Source organism: Medicago truncatula, chromosome 4 (assembly GCF_003473485.1).
Source record: "Medicago truncatula cultivar Jemalong A17 chromosome 4, MtrunA17r5.0-ANR, whole genome shotgun sequence".
In the NCBI taxonomy this organism is placed as follows: Eukaryota; Viridiplantae; Streptophyta; class Magnoliopsida; order Fabales; family Fabaceae; genus Medicago; species Medicago truncatula.
In genome coordinates this window covers 56,064,809-56,087,249 of record NC_053045.1, presented here as the reverse complement: position 1 = coordinate 56,087,249, position 22,441 = coordinate 56,064,809, and the positions used below count along the sequence as shown (strand labels likewise).

Sequence of the window (22,441 nt, the reverse complement as noted above, 5' to 3'; positions counted from 1 at the left end):
ACTATTTTCTTTTAATTCACCACAATGAAAATTCTATCCGAAGAGGAACAGGTGAAATTTATGTTTTTATCACTATTTTTTTATCTTATAAAATTAAAACTAACATTCACATCTTATATATACACACACCTTCACGAAAAATTAAATGTTGCATGAGTTGAGAAAAATGAACTAAGCTTAATGTTGGTATAAGTTAATGATTTATGAGGTCAATAATTTTAAGAAATTGCATTGCAGATTTGTGAAAATTAACCTTTATCAATTATATTAAAGGTGCAAGCACAAATGAAGATAGTTTGTTTGGTACTTGTGTTGAAGCTAGGTTCCCATATGGGATAAGTATACGAGACTCTCAAAGTGGGTTGGAAAAGTGGACAAATATTTAAGCCTTCCTATAAATGATATTGAAACCATTGTCCATTTGAAAAAGATATTGAATGAATGATTATTTATTATTTTTGATAATATGAAGGAATGATTAAATGGCATTGAGATCATTACGAATCTTTTATATGATTGCTACTGTTTTTTAGCGTCTTTTTTTTTTTATGGTGTCGAGGATTCGAACCCTGAATTTTATATATATTATGCATTATTTTGATCAACTGAGCTAAGTTTACATGGACTTTTTTAGCATCTTTCTAACAATTGTTTTAAGTTTCCATAAAATGAAAAATTATGTTAAAAAATAATTGTGTATTTTGTCAAGTAAATAATTATACCATCTTTTCATCTAAAAAATTACACCACTTTTCTTTCTAATTTTTTTTTTTTTTTTTTTTTTTTATAGAAACAACTATACCTTTTACACATGTTTTACAGAAATCTCATGCGTGCATCACTCATGATCCTTCAAGTTTCAAAGACGACAGTTACCTTTAGCTGTCACCTTTAGCTGTCTCATTTTTCGTGACAATTAACAAGAGTTACATCTAGAGAAGAACTAAAGATATTGATAACTAATGAAGATGGTGAAGATATTGATGTGACATCTAATATCGTGTACGAAAAAATATTTTGAAGAGGAGTGTTATTTGAACAACCAATTTGGTGACAACTTATTTGACAACCATATTTTACAAAGAAAAAAGTGGTATTGGCACGAAAACCATATCAATAGAGATAAAGTAAAAAGTAATGTGAGTATGAGAGAAAAAGTTGTTGCAAAAGTTGTAACTAAATGAATGTTCAAATATTATTTCTCTATTTCGAAATGTGTAATATTTCATAATATATGTTATGTTGTCATTAAAAACCGTTTATTTCTTTGGTGTAACATGTTTGGTAGGCGTTACAATATTGATCATATTGTAGCTTCTGTGCGGCGCGGATCGGCGTTCTAGTTTCTAATATGAATAACATTGCTAACAATTTGTGCCAACCCTAATCCTGATGGTTTTGGCTCCAAACTGTTCTGATTAGATGCATCTGTGTTGATCTCCACACAATCCATCTGTTCCGAATAAACACAGTCTTTCAATTTCAACTCACAAGTGCATCGGTAACATACACACAATTCCTATTACCGATAAACATCTTCCCAACTGCATTGGAGAAGAAAGACCGTGTAAACTAACAATCCTATTACCAGTAAACTTTGATTCGTTTCATGCACCGCCGTTTTCCTCCTCACATGTAATCTCGCCACCTTCCTCCGATGGCATCACCTCCTTCTTCCGGCAGCGTCATAGGCATCTATTCTAACGTCTTCTCTCCTTCAATTTTACCTCCATTCGGTTTTCTCTCAAAACCCTAACTCGATTCATCGTGGTTTGTCTCACCGGTTTCGCATCTTCGTCCTCCGTCATTGTCAAAGGTAAACTCGCTTTTAAAATGCCTTGTTTTCTTTCTTTCACCTTGGCTTTTCATGTTGAAAAAAAATGGTTGAGTTGAAGTGATTTTATGTATTGAATTGTGTTGTTTTTGTTTCGTTTTGATTTTTCTTTTTTGTGCCTAATGATACACTGCATGTTTTCTGTTTGATAAAATGCTTCAACCAAACTTTTAGCTGAATGTGAAGTTAAACTAAAATACATTTGAAGTAATTTGGAAATTATATGTTAAAAAGAACACACAACACAGCAGGAACACTCCCATTGCATCAAGATGTTTTTCAGGATATCCAATTGGAATTTTGAGTTATAGCTTCTTCATTTTATTTTTAAGCTAAAATTAGTGATGATTGTATAATTTTTTTGGTTTCTGGTTTATATGTGCCTATCTGGGGTTTTCTCCCTGTATATGAATCAACATCAAACATTGAAATTGAAATTTTAGCTTACATTGTTAACTATATTAATTAATCATTAATGATGCTACAATATCAATTATTGAAATTGAAATGTTAGTTTGCCTACACTATCAATATTGTTAGAAACTAACTTATTAGAAAAGTAGTGACGAGGTTCATAAGAGTGCACGACTTACACATTATAGTGGCACTATAACATGGTCGAATTTCATCAAACTACTAATGTTCCCCACTTTTGGACTGTTTGTGACCCATCCTCTTCTTCCGATCTTCCGATGTCTGATTGCAGTGTAGAGAAGCATTTGCCATCATGACTTTTTGGAGTACCTAAGCTGTAGCGGGTTTTCCTTATGTTTTGCTTCTGTAACTTCACTGGCTTTGAACTTGGTGGCAGATCAATAACTCAAAGTTGTAGTGGCGACCCATTTCGGTGATGATTTGATTTTGACCGTTAAGGTAGTGCTTAAATCTGCTTCTCTTATGGTATTAAATGGTTTGTTGTGAAATTGAGAGTAACTGAATCATTTGTTTTTGATTGGTTTGTTGATTTTACAGTTTATGAATTTTCAAATTAGGGGTTGGGACACTAATTATGTAAAGAATTGATTTTTCTTCTTCTTAGTTTCATTCATTTTAGATGCTTTTTAGTTGTAAAGAATTGGACACTGATTATGTAGTGATTCTTTTTAGATTCTTAGTAGCTGATATGTATTTGGGAGATGGGGACATCGTGGCAGTGCTACAACAGCTGGTAGGTGAGTGTTGTAGAGAGCCAAGTAGTGAAGTTCTTTCCTTTGGAATCTCTCAATAATTGATTTTATTTCTGTACGTTTTTTTTGTGATGATAACTATCATATTATGTTTGTATTTGAGGTTAAACTTCTATTTGAATTCTCTGACTAGAAAGGTTTTAATACTTTTAGATTTGCTATTTTGTTTAATTACATGCAGTAGTGTTGGTTGCAACTTGCAACTCCAACAAAAATTAAATAAAAAGTATATACGTCTACTTTATATATATACAACTTTATTCCCGTTTTTGGAAACGGCATCTGTTATGATTTTGTAAAATCTTGAAGATAATCTTAGGGAGCTAATGATCTTGAAATAACTCTTATTCATTGTACATATGCTATTCCAAAGCTATTAAGGTTTGCAATGCCAACAAAAATTATATGAAGCTTTTATATGAGTATGCAGATGCATGTTTATTTAGTTTTTAGCATTCAAAGCTAAAACATAAGGTTGAGAAGGTTTTTTTTAAAACAGAATGCTCACGGGTTCATTTTAAATTTTATATGATTCTACATTTTATCTCTACTATCAAAACAGGTTTCTCAAGCATACAACAATATGTGCTTAATATGTCCTGTTATTGCATATGTTCTATCATTAAAATTTAAAAATATGAGAGATTCAGTGAAAGCCTGTAACTAAAATACAGGGGTAGTGGATGTAATTTTCTAGACATTTATCATAACTATGTGAAGTGTGAACATATTTGAAGGTAGTTGTTAAATCTTTGTTATAAATGGTCCTATTGTTCTTGAATCAAATATTGATGCGGGTAAACTCTTCTTACTTAGTCTCATTTTATATTTAATCTACTAACGATTATAAAAAATTACTCTGGCAAACATGGACTAATGATTTAGATTGCATTAAGCTATGTAGGCTTATTTGATGCTTTTGACATATTTTAATTTCTTACTCTTACTCTTCCTCTTCTATTTTTTATTTTGTAGAATAGAAAACAATAAGTTAATTTGAGTTATTTCTGGTCTTTTGAATGGATACCAATACTGATGAGTTCTCTTTATTCAAATCAACGTATTTGATGCATTTGACAGATTATAATTTCTCACCTTATTCTTCCTTTTCTATTTTTTATTTTGTAGAATGTAAATCAATGATTTGTTGATTTGAGTTTTTCTGGTCTTTGGAATGGATGCTAATACTGATGGTAAAGTTAATATTCTTCTATTTGTTTTATATACTAAATTCCTAATGAGAATTAAGATAGATTGCAATGTGACTATATGGAGTTCCTTTGGGAAAGTTGTGGCACCGAAAGCAATTAAGGGAAGTTTTTGTTGTAGAGTGTTTCAAAGTTTTGTGTCTTCAGTTCAAACAAATGCTACAGTATATTCTAACAAGTGGCATGTATGTTTAAGATAAGGCTATACAATGGTGCCTTTATACATAAAATAGTCATCATTAGAAATTTTGAATGTCATTGAAACTCCTTTAGGCTTTTTATAGCCGCTAACATTTTTCAATGTCATTGATCTTTATCTCCATAAGTTTATTCTATGTTGGCTCATGTGAAATTGATTGAAGACTTTTCTGGTCTGTTAAAATTCTATATTTACTTTGCAAATTCTTTTATTCAAGCCACCTAAAAAAAAATCTCTCTAAAAGGGTGTTCTAAAAAGTTTTATGTATAATGTAAGGAACATGTTTTTTTATTTTACTTTGCATCCGAGTAGGCTTGTGTATTCTATTTATAAATATGTTGCGGTCTACAATCTTATTCTCAGCTAAATTTATAATTGAACAGAATTTTATCGTTGGCATTGGTTCAGAAAATTCTCGCTGGAGGGAGAAGTCTGTTTCATGCTGACTACATTGCTCCACCCATTCAGGCTCTTTCAAAATGGCTTATGTTGCTTGGATTTTGTATTGTTTTGTTTCTTATCCAATTTGTGGACCGCATGCTTCTTTGATTGGGGTGTCAAATTTAAGAAGGTTAAGCCAAGGATTAACATGGATCCATTCAAGGTTGATGATGTTGAAGGATCTGTATGCATTTATCCAATGGTTTTGGTTCAAATTCCAATGTGCAATGAGAAAGAGGTATGTCACCAAACTTCTGCGTTTCATTTTTGCTAAGAGGTGATTTCGAAGCTACCAGCAAGTTTCCGTGCAATAGTGTTAATTTGTTTAAGTCGAACGTAGATTTCTTCACAGATGTCGCAAGAGGATACATGACACATTATACTTTTAAGATTTTAACTCCATTGAGAATTATCTGCAACCTCTTAGACTTAGAAACACAAATACTTTCCCTGTGCAAAAGCTTGAATTAGCATTGTATTGATGTAGATTATAGATATCATTACTTTAGATTTCTGTAATACACATAGCTTCTTAGTAATTAAAGAAGATAAATATTATTGTAGCAGCTGTAGATGAGTTTCCATTTGATGTTGAGTTGTTTAATGAATTTTCAACTATTATAAGCAATCAATGACATTGGCAAAATATGGAGTTTATATTTTGTTCATTTTGCACAGTTTGGCTTTATCAGGTGTATGCACAGGCAATTTATGCAGTCTGTCAAATTGATTATCCATGTGATCTTTTACTAATTCAAGTACTTGAGGGTTCTGAAGATGAGATCATAGAATGGTTAATTAAGGTCGAGGTCTCTAAGTGGAATTTAAAGGCAGTCAACATAATCTATCGGCATCGCTTGGCCAGGACCGGATATAAAGCTGGAAAACTGAATTGTGCAATGAGCTGTGACTATGTAAAAAACTATGTATTTTTTGCAATATTTGATACACACTTTAAGTTATCATATAAGGTTTAAACCATAATCTGATCACTTATTATAAGTTCAAATATTGCGCTTACTTGGTTCTAAGGATGTTTGAGATCTTATAGCGTAATCGTTGTGTTGGGAAGTTTAACTTACCGTTGAAATGCAAAGATAATTTGCATTCTGAGTTAATATTTGTTACTTGCTTTTCTCAAATTATTGAAATGGTGTTTCTTGGATTGTATAATGATAAGTCAAGAACGTTTTTACTAAACCAGTGTCCTATTATCTTTGTAAATTACTTTCATCTATATCAAGTTTGTTTATCAACTTATGACAAATATATTAGAAAAAATAATAATATTAGGCTTGCGTATAAAGATAAATAGGCTTTTAAAAGTCATAAATTTCATTAAAATTTTAAGAATACACACACCTATTTGGTTTTAAAAATAATCTGTTACGTACCTAATCTAAAATGTATGAACATTGAAAATGATAAAGATGTAAAAATAATGTCATCTTTGACAAAAAAAATTTGTTGGTGTCTTATATATGATATTGAGTTTTTATTATTATACATGAAATTTATTATATGTTATATTCTGCTTTATTTTATTACACACTATAAATGACCCGTGCGACAGTACGGGTAGGAGATCTAGTTTCCTTAACATAGGTATATAATCAAGGGTTTGGTTAGAAGACACCTTTTATGAAGGTGTCTTTTAGCAAGTTATCCTATAGGCATTTGCTAAAAGACACCAACTAATTTTTATGAAGGTGTCTTTTAGCAAGTTATAACTAAAAAATGGATAATCTCACCTTGAGGTGTGAATTGCTAAAAGACACTTTCATGGATGACTTCTAGCAAAACCCTATAATTAAAATCCCTTCACTCCCCTTCCCTCTTTTCTCCTTCACTCCCCTTCGTTGAACCAACCAAACCCTATGGAGGGTAAATGAGTGTGATTTGGAAAGAGTTAAAATCGATAGTTTTAATGATTTATGGGGGTAGTGGTATAATTGCAAGGGTATAAAGTAATTTTTTTCATCATTAATCACATTTATCTTACTCTACTTGTGGGTTTATTTTGCATTGGGTCTTGTTCTTTAGTATGTCCAGTCCAACGTTTCTTTAATATGAAATTTAAACTCGTCCGGATTATGAAATCCGAACTGCAGAGAGGCATTTTTGAAAATTTTACTGGTGCGTGAGATTGTTATAGGGTGAAAAAAGTAATACTCTTAAAAAAAATAGGAAAAAAATAACAAATATTGCTTTAAAAGAATGAATTGCCAAATTTGAATAAATAACAAATGTTGCTTTCAAAGAGTGACTTGCATAATTTGAGCTAAAAAATAATATTATTATCTTTAGCTGAAATTGCTTGTGAAGATGACCTTGCAATATTTTTCCCTATATTAAGTTATGGGCGTTTATATTAAGGAATTCAGGAATACACACAAATCAATGACACGTTGAAAGCAAGTTTGACATAAATAAATAGGAGAACAAAAATGGTAAAAGTTATCAATATCATTAACAAAATATAAAACTTTTCATCTTATTGTCAAATTCATAGAGAGAGAGACATGGCCAACAATTTGCTTGTTTCAGAGGAGAAATTACTTCCAAGGAGTGTCCAAGAAATGTCTATGGATGGTGATGAACCACCATCACAATATTTAGTTAATGGAAATGTCTTTGGATCTAAAGAAGATTCTTCAACACTCATTCCAATACCTATCATTGATGTAAGTCTTCTTTCATCAGAAGATGAGCTAGAGAAGCTAAGATCTGCTCTGAGTTCAGCTGGATGCTTCCAGGTGAAGATTTTTACAATAATTTACAGTAACTTTGTATGTGTATAAGTAGTTAAATACCATAGATTGCTCAAAATTAGAATAATTTACCGCATAGATGGATTTAGACTATAGTGCTCATTCCGAGTTATCAAGCTGCAAAAGTTGTGATTAATTCATTACCTAATATTAGTGACTAGTAGTAGTTCAGTTTTTTTTCCAAATCAATCACTAAATTGGTTACAAACTAATTTGAACCATCGATCTGTGATCGATTAGAAAAATCGGCTGCTAATTATTTTGATCGTTACAAAGACCAAAACATTTTGATCATTAAATTGGCCGCTATATGAATTTCTAGAAGTAATCAGCCGCTAAATCAATTTATAATTCGTGGATCATGGCCATAAGTTCAATTTGCCACTTACCAAACTCAGTCGCGTATTTAAGTCGTGGTCTTATAAACGTTAAAAACTATATTTGACGCACTCCTTCTAACCAACAGGCAATTGGTCACGACATGTCAACTTCATATCTTGACAAAGTACGTGAAGTTGCAAAACAATTTTTTGCACTTCCAGTTGAGGAAAAACAGAAATATGCACGAGCTGTGAATGAATCTGAAGGCTATGGAAATGACAGAATAGTTTCGGATAAGCAAGTCCTTGACTGGTCTTATCGCCTTACTCTTCGAGTTTTTCCAAAAGAAAAACAAAGGCTTTCTCTTTGGCCAGAAAATCCTAGTGATTTCAGGTACCAATACCCTTTTCTTATGGTGAATTCAAATGTGTATAATCATCTTTTAAACACGATCTTATTGACAAAACCCCGTGCATCTCGGCTGCTCATTGAATGTCCTGAAAAAGAGGTGTTATTTTGACACACAAATTTAACTACATATTTGAACTGCGTTAATTAACATTCTAATTTGATATCAAAATTTTGTTTGGATGTAACTACTATTAAATTGAACCAATTTCTCTACTATTATGAGGATTTCTTAAGGGTCACATTTAAACAATGTACAATGTACTAACATAATATAGAGCAATTATTACTGAGCTTAATTTTTTTCAACATTATGCAGTGACACATTAGAAGAGTTTTCTACCAAAGTGAAGTCAATGATGGATTATCTCTTGAGAAGCATGGCAAGGTCACTGAATTTGGAAGAAGGTAGTTTCTTGGACCAGTTTGGGAAGCAATCATTATTCCAAGCAAGGATCAACTTCTATCCACCTTGTTCTAGACCTGATTTGGTTCTAGGTGTCAAACCTCACACAGATAGATCTGGAATCACAGTTCTATTACAAGACAAAGAAGTTGAAGGTCTTCAAGTTCTGATAGATGACAAATGGATCAATGTCCCTACAATACCTAATGCTCTTGTTGTCAATCTTGGCGACCAAATGCAGGTAGGTAAATAAGGAGTAACTCTGACACGAGTTACTCAACTTAATAACTCGTTATAAACAACGAATTTTATAGCATAATGAAAATACTAATTTGAAGTTTGGTATTGATGTAGATTATGAGTAATGGAATATTCAAGAGCCCAATGCATAGGGTTGTGACAAATACAGAAAAGTTGAGGATGTCTATAGCAATGTTTAATGAGCCAGAACCAGTGAACGAAATTGGACCTGTTGAAGGACTGGTAAATGAGAAACGTCCAAGGGTGTATAAAAATGTCAAAAATTATGGTGATATTAACTATAGGTGCTATCAAGAGGGGAAAATTGCACTTGATACTGTCAAAATGACAGATAACTAGCTATGATCATCATAAGTGAGACCATTTCACATTTAAATTCCTAATGGTTTTTGTTGTTAAAATACACATTAATATTTGGATTCTTAGGTCGAATTATGAAAAACAAATACATGAATGGTTTAGTTGTCATGATGAAATCACCAGTCAAATTTATATTTCAATTTCAATTAAGGTGCCTATAGTGACCATAGACTCATAGTCCATAATGACCTCTAATTATTCTAAACATATAAAAGTTTACAACTTATTTTTGACAGATATACATTGCAGTGCAGCAATTGTTCGGACCTTTAGATTCTCTCACAAGGGTCTCGTATCTGCAAACGAGACTCGTACATATTGATAATATTAGATATATTTTAGTTCTTATATAAATTATTTTTAAAGTTTAATTTAATAATCCAACTTAAAATTTTAATATAGTTTTTTTTCTTTCAAATTGTGTTTGAAAACAACCGTATTTGTACACTTCTTGTAAAATGAGGGGCAATTTCAATACAAAAACGTTACCATATTGATATAACTTTTGCAAAATATATATCTTAAGAATAAAAAGTGAAAACTAAAATAAAAAATTTGAAAGCTAAAAGCCAAATTAAAATTCTTAAAATTAAGAAACAAAAGAAAATTATCTTTTTTAATTATCTTCTTTATTATCCGTTCAATTGTTGTTTCAAAAGGGACGGACAAACTTTAGACCTAGACAAGAAGGTGGGGGTCGTGGGTACTGTGTAGGATATTTCATGTTATCGTTCACTCGTTATTTTTTGAAGAAAGTTTGGTGTTTAAGCTTTTAAAATTGTTCTCATGCATCCGAAAATTACTTTAATACTTTTGACGATAATTAACTGTCATTTGATCCTCTGAGTTAAGCTAAATGTTAAGAAGTGAACGATGGTTAACTGTTGTTGAAGGTATTGAAGACAATTTTGAACTTGTATGAGCAATTTCAGAAACTTAAAGAGCAATTTCCTTTTTTGAAATGAAATATCTTGTCTTGATATTTTTTTATGAGATCTTGTCTTTGAGATAATATCGTTATTTGTTCACAGCGTGTGAAGAATACAAGTCATTTAACTATGTAAAATATATTTTTTTAAGGAAACTATGTAAACTAAGGATTCAAACATTTGGAAATGTTTGGTTGGTCACAAATCTTTGGACACTCTATTTAAAAACATTTGTCCAAAGTGTCCGTCAAAATACTTGACACTGCATAAAACTTTTTCAAAGCATTCAATGATTAAAATGACTATTATATGCTCAAAAATATCTTGAAAACTTTTAAAAAAATCTCTTGACTTCTAAAGAATGCCAACGATATTTAAAGTTATCATTACAATAATGAAAACCATTCATCTCATAATTAAAAAATCATATACTGAAAGACATGGCCAACAATACAACATTTTTGAATTTAAACCACAAAATTGTAGCTAGAAAAATAAATCCGTGGCCTAATTCGGCCACGTTTTTTACATTAGCCCACGAAATTTGAAAATCGTGGCTTAAGAAACGACAATAAGGTACACTTCTTTCGTCTAGTAAAACCACGGTGTTTTGGATTTAGTTTAGGCTGCGGTTCCGTAACCGTGGCCTGAAGATTAGACCCCACTTTCACACCTTAATTTATGGCACGGTTTCCAGTATTTTGTTTAGGCTTTTTTTTTGTTTGTATCAAGACAGCAAATTTAGTTTGTTGCTATGTTGCTTAAAATAAATAATCATTTAAATAACATAACATAAATTATTATAATAATATCTTAAAATAAATCTTTAACAAAGGAAGCACAAAGTCATCTTATCTAAATCCTATAACTTCCACAAAACATCAATTCATGATTCATCCGTCAAACATAATAATCAAGCAACTAAATCTAAACAACTACTAACTTTTGCATTCGCATTTCAAAACATAAAATAAGTATTGCGTGCATTCCATTAGCTTCATTCCTCTTGATGATAATCATTGGGTCCAAACTGTAACAAAAAATATTATGTTAGTAAAAATAAAACAATAAAAAAGACGTAATATAAGCACTAATGTTTTTAAATCTTACAAATATGGTACCTTATGTATGCATCGATTCCATCAGAATTGAACAAAATGTATTGATGAGCTTGAGCTTTTGATTTTGGGTCTATTGAAAATGATTTACTATTTTGCTTCCCACCTAAAGGACGACCAATACTTGAAAAGAAATCATTTGAGACAACTTCGCAAGAGTAGCTATTATCATAATTTCTACATGTTCTATTCAGCCTTGTCTCTACATTTTGATGCAACTATCTTGAGCAAAGAGTCAAAGCTTCTTCAGCCAAATATCCCTCAACAATAGAACCTTCTGGATGAGCTCTATTACAGACATAACTCTTCAACTTACATAAGTATCTCTCTATGGAAAACCATAAAGAATCAGGGAAACCATCAATATAAGGAATCATTCGTGAACTTGCAGCAGATATTAAGTTCCACAATATTCAATATGACTATAAGTTCAAAACAAGAACCATGAAAATAAAAAATTATTCAGTATGACTATATGTTAACCATTCAAACAATCTCACTAAATCATATTTATCACCTCAATCTATCCTCAATTTTTTTTGTCCATCTCATCTGCATTCTATATAATTTAGAGCATGTACTTTGATTAGTAAAAATTCTAATAGAGCTGAATGTGATTCAAACTTTCATCATAGCATTCTCCTATTAATATAAGTATCTCAAATAAAAAAATATCAAAAATGCATCATAGCACAACTCTTGAGATTTTTCTCTCTTAAGTTGGTAAGTATCAAAATGCATTCCCCATATATATTTGATAATCCCAATTATAATACATGTAGTTCCTAACCTTTAATTAAAGTTGTAGAGTACTTTTTCTAAAAGCAATATGGAAAATAGGAGAAGCTATCTCAAATAAAAAAAATATCAAAAACAGAAAAAACAATTGAATAGGTAACTAACCCAAATTCAAGGAACCACTGGAGAGCACTGTGATAGAAAAATCTACAACAATGAAAATTCGTTATCAGTAGTCAGCACCCAACTTAAGCAAACACATGAAGGATAATCATATTTATATTTTCCTCGAAACTGGCATTGAGTTAAATAAATAAAAAACAAACATTATTTATAAAATATTAAATTGAGGAACTAAAATATGTATGTACATCTAAATTGAGCAATTTGTTACACTACAAACAAGTTTTAACAAAGTATGACAATCTTTTCACCTCATTCATCACTCTACTACACTGAAAAGTTAAAAATGACATTATAAAATTTCTTGTTTTCAACCCCTCCATTGATAATCACTGTTTCGACACATCTTTAAGTCTCCTAGAAGTGTTTGAGAATTGTCTAAGGAGTGTAAAAGTGTGTCGAAGCAAAGAAAAATAAGTTTATTTTGGATTACTTATCTGACGCGGGGCGTACGGGTGACAAACATCAACATGTATCAAACAAAAACAAGCACTAAAAAAAAATCATTTCTCAAACAAAAATAAAATTACATTGGGTATGTAAGAAATCTCTTATATTGGATATCAACAATAGTAACTTCACCGGTGTGTTTAGTGTATGTGTGTGCTAATAAAGCCTCTATATATATCAATAATAATTGCTTTATTCCTTACAAAAAAAATAAAAATTAGTAGTTTGCCAAAAACTTGCGATAGCTTTCCAGCTAAGTGAAAGGGGATTTTGGTAGATTCTAAAGTACTACATACCATTACACCCATATTTTTCAATCATACATAAGTTAATTTTACAACTTCAGAACTTATAATTCTTATTCCTAAGATCTCTATTAACATAACAAGCGAATAAAAAAGTATCAATTCCTTTCAAATCAGATCCACAACCCTATTTCTTTAAAATCAAATTCACAAGTAATGATTTATTAAACCCTTTTCTTTGAAACAAATTCAGAATAAAATTGAATAATGATAGAGATAGAGAGAGAGCCTACCTCTAGGGGGGGGGGGGGGGGGGGGGGGCGATTTTGTTGTTGTATGAGAGGATCAGGAATATATATATATATATATATATATATATATATAGAGAGAGAGAGAGAGAGAGAGAGTTGGTCGGAGAAACTACTGTCGAAAGAGAAGTTCGATTACTTGATTGGATTTAAGAGAGAGAGAGAGAGAGAGAGAGAGAGAGAGAGAGAATGGGTTTTTGAGAGTGAGTTCAGAGAGAGATCGAATGAATTGGCTTGTTTTGTTTTGTTGGTAAAGTTTGTTTTATTAAAAATAATGTTTTTTTTTTAAGTTTCAGATCACAAAATTGAAAAGTACGCTCTTTTTTTTTATTCCCGCTTCCTATATTTGAGGGTAAGGTTAAGGCACGGTTCTATAAAATTGAATAGTGTCGCCTATAATATCATAAGCCACGCTTTTTTGTTTGAAGTAAAAAAAGGTATTGTATATCCAATTTTTAAGCCACAATTCTAATATCGTGGCTTATTCCTATTTTAACCCACCCTTTTTTAGCCATGGACAGGTGAAGTGTGGCGTAAACTCAAAAATGTTGTAGTAATGTGCTTGTTTCGGAGGCAAAATTACTTCCCAAGAGTATCCAAAAAATGTCTATGCATGGTGATAAACCACCATCACAATATTTTAGATAAAGGAAATAGCTTTGGAGCTAAATATTCTTCATCACTGATTCCAATACCTATCATTGATGTAAGTCTTCTTTCATCACAAGGTAGAGAAGCTAAGATTAGCTCTAACTTCAGCTGGATGCTTCCAGGTGAGGATTTATAGTAACTTCCTAATCCTAAGTGTATAAAGTACTATATGGTATCGATGTAAGCCATTTCCCATTGAGAGATGATACGTTGACACACTTATGTGGCAACATACCACTCTACACCTCCCATATGCTAATAAAAAAACAATAAATAATGATAACTCAAAACAAAAAAAAAAACAAATTGAGAGTGTTTCCTTCCTTCTCTTTATTCCTGCACCCTTTTTCTCCTTTCTCCCTCAATCCAAAGCTCACCACCACCGGCGGCGGCCCAATTTTTTTTCCTGCGACGGCGAATGAAACGACGATCTCCCATCCTTCCGTTTTAGATCTGGGCTACCTATGTCCTACCAACGCCGTCACCGTCGTCGTCTCCGTCAACCTCTTTACCTCCACCGCTCCCTCATTCGTCCTCCTCTCACCTCACCACCACATCGTCCCTGTCCCATTGACCGGAATGAAACGAAGAAGAAAGAGTGGTAGATCTGATACGGCCGTTGTTGGTATCGTCGTCGTTAATTAGATCGGATCTGAGACTACCGGAAATCCAAAAGGTTGATGGCGGCGTGGATTTGACGTGTCGACGTATATCTGGAAAAAGAAAAAAAAAACAACCAAAACACCGATGGTAGAGAAGGACGAACGCAGGTGACGTCGGTGATTGCGGTGACCAGCGATGGTGGTGAGATCACTGTTGCAGAGGGGAATGTTTGAAGGTTTTTTCGTTTCAGAGGAAGATGGGAGAGTGAAAGAGTTGAAAAAAGGGACTTGTGAAATTACCAAAATACCCTACGCATAGGGTGTATAAAAAAGTGTTATGGAAAAGGGTGTATAGGAATCATTTCTCTTTCCCATTATAGAATGCAAAAAGGTGATTGGGATATTGATGTTTTTTTTCCTCTTTTGGTCTCATAAATGCTACTACCTCTATACCTACAAAAGCATCTTTTAGAAAGAAAAAAGTTGTCCCCAACTTTTTTTTTTTTTTTTTTTATGCAAAAAGGTTGTCCCTAACTATAAATCTCATTTACTAGATAAAAAAAATAAAAATCAGTTTTGAAAGATAAAAAATAATTAAACACATTCTATAGAAAATATTATTTTAAAATCATTCATATACAATGCTAAAGGTACTTACAAATAGTGTTTAAAATCTAGCTCATTTGATAATGCAGTATTATTAAGTTGAATATCAATTATTCGAGATCTCAAAGTTATGTGTGTCTGCATGCAAATAGGGATTAAAGTAGTGCTATATAACTAACTATACTTCTTCACATACTTACTCCTACAAATAGGCAATTGGTCATATGGCATGTCAACTTCATATCTTGACAAAGTACGTGAAGTTACAAAAGAGTTTTTTGCACTTCCGGTGGAGGAAAAGCAAAAGTATGCACGAGCTGTGAAATGAATATGAAGTTATAAAAGAGTTTTTTGCACTTCTAAAGAATGCCAACAATATTTAAAGCTATCAATACAATAGTGAAGAGCTGTGAAAGAAGCAAGTTCTTGACTGGTCTTATCGCCTAGCTCTTCATGTTTTTCCAAAGGAAAAACGAAGGCTTTCTCTTTGGCCAAAAAATCCTAATGATTTCAGGTACTATATATTATTATAAAGATATTATGTTTATGGTATCTTTTTACACTAAACAAATAATTTTTTTTACAATATAATGATATAATACAGAGCAATTATTATTGAGCTTAATTTTCTAAATGTTATGCAGTGAGACATTAGAAGAGTTTTCTACCAAAGTGAAGTCAATAATAGATTGTCTCTTGAGAAGTATGGCAAGGTCACTGAATTTGGAAGAAGATAGTTTTTTGGACCTGTTTGGGAAGCAATCATTAGTGAAAGCAAGAATCAACTTCTATCCACCGGGTTCTAGACCTGATTTGGTTTTAGGCGTCAAACCTCACACGGATAGACCAGGAATCACAATTCTATTGCAAGCCAAAGAAGTTGAAGGTCTTCAAGTTCTGATAGATGACAAATGCATCAATGTCCCTTCAATTCCTGATGCTCTTGTTGTCAATCTTGGCGACCAACTGGAGGTAGGTAAATGAGGTTATATACTGTTTTATGTACACTCAATTTTCCTTACATCCGCGACATATGTTTATTCGCATGCAAAGTTGTGGTTCATTCCGTTGAGTATATGGTTAATTATGATCATATCGAAAATTTGGTTAATCATAAATTAATCACAATCTCGATTGTGGATTAAATTAATCATCTCCTCAATGAAATTAACAACATTTTTAACCGTTATTATCCATGTGTCACATATGTAGAAAAATATGAATGTCTAAGTTATAGTTGGGTATTATTGTAGATCATGAGTAATGGAATATTCAAGTGCCCCATGCTCAGGGTTGTGACAAATACAAAAAAGTTGAGGATGTCTGTGGTAATTTTTAATGAGCCAGAACCAGAGAACGAAATTGGACCGGTTGAAGACCTAATAAACGAGACATATCCAAGGTTGTACAGAAACGTAAAAAATTATTGTGAAATGAACTACAAGACCTATCAAGAGGGGAAAATATATAGCACTTGATACTGTCAAAATTGCAGATAATAACTACGATCAGAAGTGAGACAAATATCATGTTTGGATTTCTAATGACTTGTTGTTAGAGGAATACATATTAATGTTTTGGTTATTAAGTCAAGTCAAACTATGGAAACAGAGATATTAATGGTTCAGCTGTTGTGAGAGAATCACCAAATATATGATATTTATGTGTGTATTACACTTATGAATAATGGCAGGCTTACCTTTGTTGTAAGTTTTTTGCCCTAAGTTTGGGTCAGGATCCTCTCAACAGCTCAGATTTAATTTTTAAAAAACGACTAAAATTACGCTGGGGTGACAGACTTGGATCCTCTAATACTCACACAATAAGACATAAGCCTATACATAATATACCTTAAAATGATAACTATTAGTGGTTGTCATAGTCCATAATATACCTAAACCAATTTAATTGCTGCAACCAAATAACCGTCATGAATCATAGTTCATAATACTCAACAAGCCCTAGGATGTAACATACAAAACATAATATCAAACCAGTAAAGATATACATGACCAACCATCTTCACACATTGTCATTTATAATCAAATTTCATAGTTTTAGCATAGGTCCACCATGAATTTATATTTTATAGTTTTAGTGTGATAAACAAAAGTTTTTTAATTGCAATTTGGTGCAAGATCAATTTAGCACAGGACCAATTCAATGCGATTTTTTTTTATCAAACATTGGTAGTTTTTCCATTTTATTATCAAATCAAATAGGTGTAATTTTCAAATAATTTACCAAACAAAGGTAAGTGGTCGCTGCCACCAACCAACATATGTCTTTTATTTTATTTTCCCTGATTTTAAGTAAAAAAATTATATAAAATAAAATCAATATCTATTTATTAATTCATACCTCCAGCAGTCAGCTCTGAAATTTTCCTATATATAGATATATAGCTGGACCAAAACCTGCATACCAACAACGAGGGCATTTTCCTTTTCCTTGATAAATAACTACCATGTGTTCTCAATTTTCCCCCAGAAGATAATGACAACCCACATGACCCCGCATTTTGTGCTATCACCAAGTAGTAATAAGTAGAGGGACCACAGCTCAGATAAGCAATCTTAAAAATTTCAAAAAGAATAGTATATTTAGACCAACTCCCTTCAACAATACTCCTTCCGATCCTAATTATAAGAGAAAGTTGATTTTTTAGATACATTGAATAATGTATGTATTTAGTCAAGAACCTAAACCAAATACATAAATTATTTAATGTATCTAAAAAGTAAATTGTCTCTTGTAAGTAGGACTGGAGGTAGTATAAAATTCTCAAAAACAATTTCTTTCAGGAAAAAACTATAACGGCAACTGGAGTTTAGTTTAATCACATATTCACATTCACACCAATAATGTTCTCTGGAGTCTGGACAAACCTAAGCAATCAACTGTGTTGATCAAGGTTATGAAAAAAATCAGAAAAATGCAAAGAACTATACTTTGCAAGGGATCTGGAATCAAATGATCAATGATGATGGGCAAAAACCAAGTGCAACTATTTGCCATTAAGACTAGTGGTTCGCCTAGTTATAAAAGAAATTTGGGATTAAAACCTTGCAAAACCAATAAACAAGTGAGGAAGCATTCCAGAAAGATATACAATAAAGTAGAAATGGACAAGCATAAAAAATAAAATAAAAACACATGCGGTTGACATATCATATCCAGCACACTTTTGAGTTCTTAGATTAGTATTGCCAAACTCCACATGATAGAAAATTATAAACACTGACCATACAATGATAAGACAATTAGCCATAGTAAATAGTAGCCAGACAACAAACGAGGTGAATATCATTCCTAAAGATATCAAGCTTTTAACTAGAGCTCTAAATATTCATAAATCTGTGGTACGTAAAATATGAACGTGTGAGCTCCAGTTCAGCTAGGTAAAAATGGAAAGAAAGCAGAAATTATAGGAAAGTTACGATATTTGATTAGGTGTGTGCATGGTTAACCAAATCATATAAACTGTAATGAATTTATTTATGTGTGAATACTTGTGTGTCTAATACGACCACACTGATAGCTTTATTTATATTCATGTGATCAGACTACATTTTGTGTAACATAATGAATATTGTTGATTACAATATTAAAACTAATAAACACTAATGAATACATAGTTGACGAACTTGATTCTTAACAAAAACCAATCCACTTTATGGTTGTACTTTTGTAGTTTGATAAACCAATCCATTTTTCATTAAAACCTGTTTGAGATGTAAAGTGGTTCCAATCCGGTTCAGAATCGGTTAAACTGGTTTCGATTAAGAAAACCAGTTCACGAGGGGATTGTTACAAAATCCAATTTTTGAATGAAAATAAGTTTTTACTCATCGCAACCATCACAGTGGTATTGGTCAACACTGCCCGCCCGTCATCGTTTCTCTCTCCTCCGATGCCGATATCTCTTTCTCATACCCTGTAAACAAAATTGTTGGCTAAAATAATCTGAGAATTAAAGATGTTTATCCAAAGTTTTAGAATCCTTTTTATTTTCCCATTTCAGTCAAGAACTTTTAGAAAGATTGGAAGTGAAATTTAAGAAATTAACAAACTATTAAGAACATACAAACAGAAATGGCAGGGCCTACTACAATTACAAATTACAAGTAAATATTGGAAATCAATTTCATTTAGCATCCACGGTATTTGAAAAAGATACCACACTACTGTCTTCTGATTTCTCAGGCAACATAGATCTCTCTGGAAAATCACGGACTTTTTCTTCATTTTGAAATACCTGTTTTCGATAGATACCATGTAAACGGTCAAAAAGCTGCTTCTTCAATGACTCAAAAGCCAGATCAAATCTTTGCAGTTGCTCCATGGCATTTATATTATACAAGAACAAACCATAGTACAGATCAAAGCTATCCCCACCAGTATTCTCCACCAAACTTAATAAAGTTTCATAGCCCTTTGTGTCTATTGGTGTTGCCTCCAACTTCAGTTTTTCTAAAAATCTTCCTGTGGTATGTGTGATAAACTGTGATCCAGCGGCATGCCAATCATGTTCGGCACATGACATTTCAACCATTCTGCACCCTTCTTTGGAAAAAATGTCAAGAAACAGATCACACCGCGATATTCTTGATTCATCTCTTCCTACTCTGACTTTATCAAATAAAAAAGGAAGACCCTTCCACCCATTTTTTCCACTCTCAGGCCCAAACATAGGGTGAGTGCAGAGAACGTCAAAATAAGGTGGCAAATGTTGAAGAAACAAGTTTCTAGGAAACTCTTTGACAGAAAGTACATCAACAAACAAAGTACTTCTCCTCAACCTCTGCACAGGCAATGATTTAAGAACTTTTTCTGTGGAAAGGATTGAAGTGCAAAGTAAAATCACTTCTGGATGTTGTTCACAAAGATCATCTGCATCGTTGAAATAGGAAACTCCCAATTCCCGAGCCACATCAGAGTAGTCTGTTCTAGAGTATGCTAACACTTTATGCCCATGACGTACAATAGTTTTTGCAAGGAATTGACCGAAGTTGCCAAAACCAATGATTGCAATTTTGAGCTTTGTGCTGTCATCCGACTGGCCAGAACCATTTGATCTGTAATAACCATGTAGTCTGGCATCAGCAGATCTAAACATTAGGCAACTACAAATTAGACCAGATTTAAAACAACAACCTCGCAGGAAACAAAAACAAAAGCAGCATTCATTAAATGCTCTCCACAAATGGTCATTATTACCTACTTGTTACTCATTTTGAATTGCAATAACAGTCTTTAACCTTGTTTCATCACATTAAGATCAACCATATCCAATTCATATTAAAGAACAACAGAAATCAGAGCAACACAAAGTTAAGTTACTGTCAACATACAGCTCATTCCACTCCCCCTATCATACCCGCACAAGAATAACAAAACAGAATTATACAATATGATTTCAGCTTACTGTAAGACTGTTTGAGAGAACTTGTGAAAACAGCTTATGATTTCAGCTTATTTCATAAATGTCAAGGTATATATGAAAACAATTTATAGCTTATACGAAAACAATTTAACTTCATTTTATCTTACGTTATAGAAATAACTTATAAATAAGCTGCAAATTAAGTTGTTTATCCAAACCAGGCAATCAATAATGCACTAAACGAAATTGAGATCATAACAAGCTTTTAGAAAAATGAACACCTCTGATTTTTGGAGGATAACACAATTGCTGATCCATTTTGACCATGCTTTCTGGCTACATGGTTGCTATCATCACCCAAATTTTGGACCTTTACAGCATCTTCAAACAACTGATTCCTCACAACATCATGCAAATGAGCAATAAGCTGTTTCCTCAAATCCTCAAAAGCTAAATCCAACCTCTCCAACATCTCCAAAGAATTCTTATTAAACATAAAAAGTCCGTAATAAAGATCAAAACTATCCCCACTAGTATTCTCCACCAAATTCAACAAAGATTCATACCCTTTAGTATTAATAGGAGTAGATTCCAACGTCAACATACCCAAAACCCTACCAACAGTATGTGTTATGAATTGTGACCCAGCAGCATATCTATCATGATCAGCACAACTCATTTCCACCATTCTACATCCTTCTCTTCCAAACACATCAAGAAACTTCTCACACCTCGAAACCCTAGTTTCATTGTTCCCAATTCGAACTTTTTCGTAAACAAAGGGAAGACCTTTCCAGCCACTGCTTCCACTCTCAGGTCCAAACATAGGATGCGAACAAATTATATCGAAATAATTAGGTAAAATTTCGAGAAAAAAGTTTTTAGGAAATTCCTTGACGGAAAGAACATCAACGAACAATGTACTCCGTTTGAGTCGTTGAAATGGAAGAGAAAGTAGAACTTGTTGTGCTGAGATTATTGAAGTGCAGAGAAGAATAACTTCGGGGTGTTCTTCACAGAGATCATCGGCGTTGGGGAAGAATTTGACACCGATGTTTTGAGCGACGGCGGAGTAATCGGAACGGGAATGAGCTAAAACAGTGTGACCTTGACGGACGAAAGTGGTGGCGAGGAATTGACCGAAGTTACCAAAACCGATGATGGCGATTTTGAGCTTTTGAGAGTTGTGGAATTGAAGTGCGATTTTGGATTCGTAGTCGAATGATTGAGCTGCGTCGATTGCACGGATGGTGAGGGGTTTTGTGGTGGTGGAACGATTGAAAGAGGGGGAAATGGAGATGGAGAAAGGAAATGTAGGGTTCAGGCGAGTGGTGGTTGAATGCGACGGCGTTTTCAACGACGTCGAGTGGAAGGTTGAAACGCCGAGCATTTTGACGGTTTGTGAATGGGGATGAATACGATGAACCGTAGAGGAAATGCGTCCGGTTCATGTCCTCATTCTTTAAATCTGCTATTATAAATAGAGGAGTGTTAAGATACACGTTTATTCTTTTCTTACACTTATTACTCTTTCTAGCTAGACAACATCAATTTCACTTTTCCACGCTTTAGAAATAATCTCCGAGGGCAATTTAGATACACCTCATAATCACATAATATACTCCTTCTTTCAAGTTCTATTTATACGAATAGGAGATGATGTATTTAGTTGAGAATTTTGATTAAACACATTAATTTTTGTTTTACTTAAATATGTTTTATAAATAAGACTAGAGGAAGTATATGATAAAATATTCTTTTCAAATAAACAAGATATGATATCCCTAAAAAAATTACTCCCTCCGTCTCTTTTATCTTTTTCAATAAAA

General features: G+C 32.7%; 3 protein-coding genes and 1 pseudogene across 24 annotated transcripts; 3 read left to right on the top strand and 1 right to left on the bottom strand.

Moving 5' to 3' along the window:
- The first annotated feature begins 1,266 nt into the window (after window positions 1-1,266).
- Window positions 1,267-6,042, top strand: LOC11443702 (probable xyloglucan glycosyltransferase 5). 20 transcript variants are annotated; one of them, XR_003011678.2, is made up of 6 exons: window positions 1,272-1,816; window positions 2,541-2,707; window positions 2,942-3,006; window positions 4,150-4,214; window positions 4,837-5,107; window positions 5,548-6,042. XR_003011678.2 is itself a non-coding variant. In XM_024782974.2 (6 exons), the coding sequence occupies exons 4-6, from the start codon at window positions 4,196-4,198 to the stop codon at window positions 5,844-5,846; spliced, it is 600 nt and encodes a 199-aa protein (XP_024638742.1). In that variant the 5' UTR covers window positions 1,273-1,816; window positions 2,541-2,707; window positions 2,942-3,002; window positions 4,150-4,195; the 3' UTR covers window positions 5,847-6,042. The 20 variants fall into 20 exon arrangements, 12 of the variants coding, with proteins under 12 accessions (XP_039689458.1, XP_024638739.1, XP_024638740.1 ...); XM_024782974.2 differs by having other exon boundaries at window positions 1,273-1,816; window positions 2,942-3,002; window positions 4,812-5,107; window positions 5,562-6,042; XM_024782973.2 differs by having other exon boundaries at window positions 1,273-1,816; window positions 4,812-5,107; window positions 5,562-6,042.
- A 1,214-nt stretch (window positions 6,043-7,256) lies between these two features.
- LOC11446682 (protein SRG1) lies at window positions 7,257-9,542 on the top strand. Its single transcript, XM_003609420.4, has 4 exons — window positions 7,257-7,625; window positions 8,107-8,354; window positions 8,689-9,016; window positions 9,130-9,542. The coding sequence occupies exons 1-4, from the start codon at window positions 7,392-7,394 to the stop codon at window positions 9,373-9,375; spliced, it is 1,056 nt and encodes a 351-aa protein (XP_003609468.1). The 5' UTR covers window positions 7,257-7,391; the 3' UTR covers window positions 9,376-9,542.
- A 4,338-nt stretch (window positions 9,543-13,880) lies between these two features.
- On the top strand, window positions 13,881-16,833 carry LOC11443701 (protein SRG1-like; annotated as a pseudogene).
- A 2,377-nt stretch (window positions 16,834-19,210) lies between these two features.
- LOC11445490 (arogenate dehydrogenase 1, chloroplastic) lies at window positions 19,211-22,148 on the bottom strand. 3 transcript variants are annotated; one of them, XM_003609417.4, is made up of 2 exons: window positions 20,894-22,148; window positions 19,211-20,337 (listed from the first exon to the last, which is right to left on the bottom strand). In XM_003609417.4, exons 1-2 carry the CDS (start codon window positions 22,000-22,002, stop codon window positions 19,374-19,376), a joined length of 2,073 nt encoding a protein of 690 aa, XP_003609465.1. In that variant the 5' UTR covers window positions 22,003-22,148; the 3' UTR covers window positions 19,211-19,373. The 3 variants fall into 3 exon arrangements, with proteins under 3 accessions (XP_003609465.1, XP_013458115.1, XP_013458116.1); XM_013602661.3 differs by having other exon boundaries at window positions 19,211-20,322; XM_013602662.3 differs by having other exon boundaries at window positions 19,211-20,304; window positions 20,894-22,146.
- Window positions 22,149-22,441: the final 293 nt, after the last annotated feature.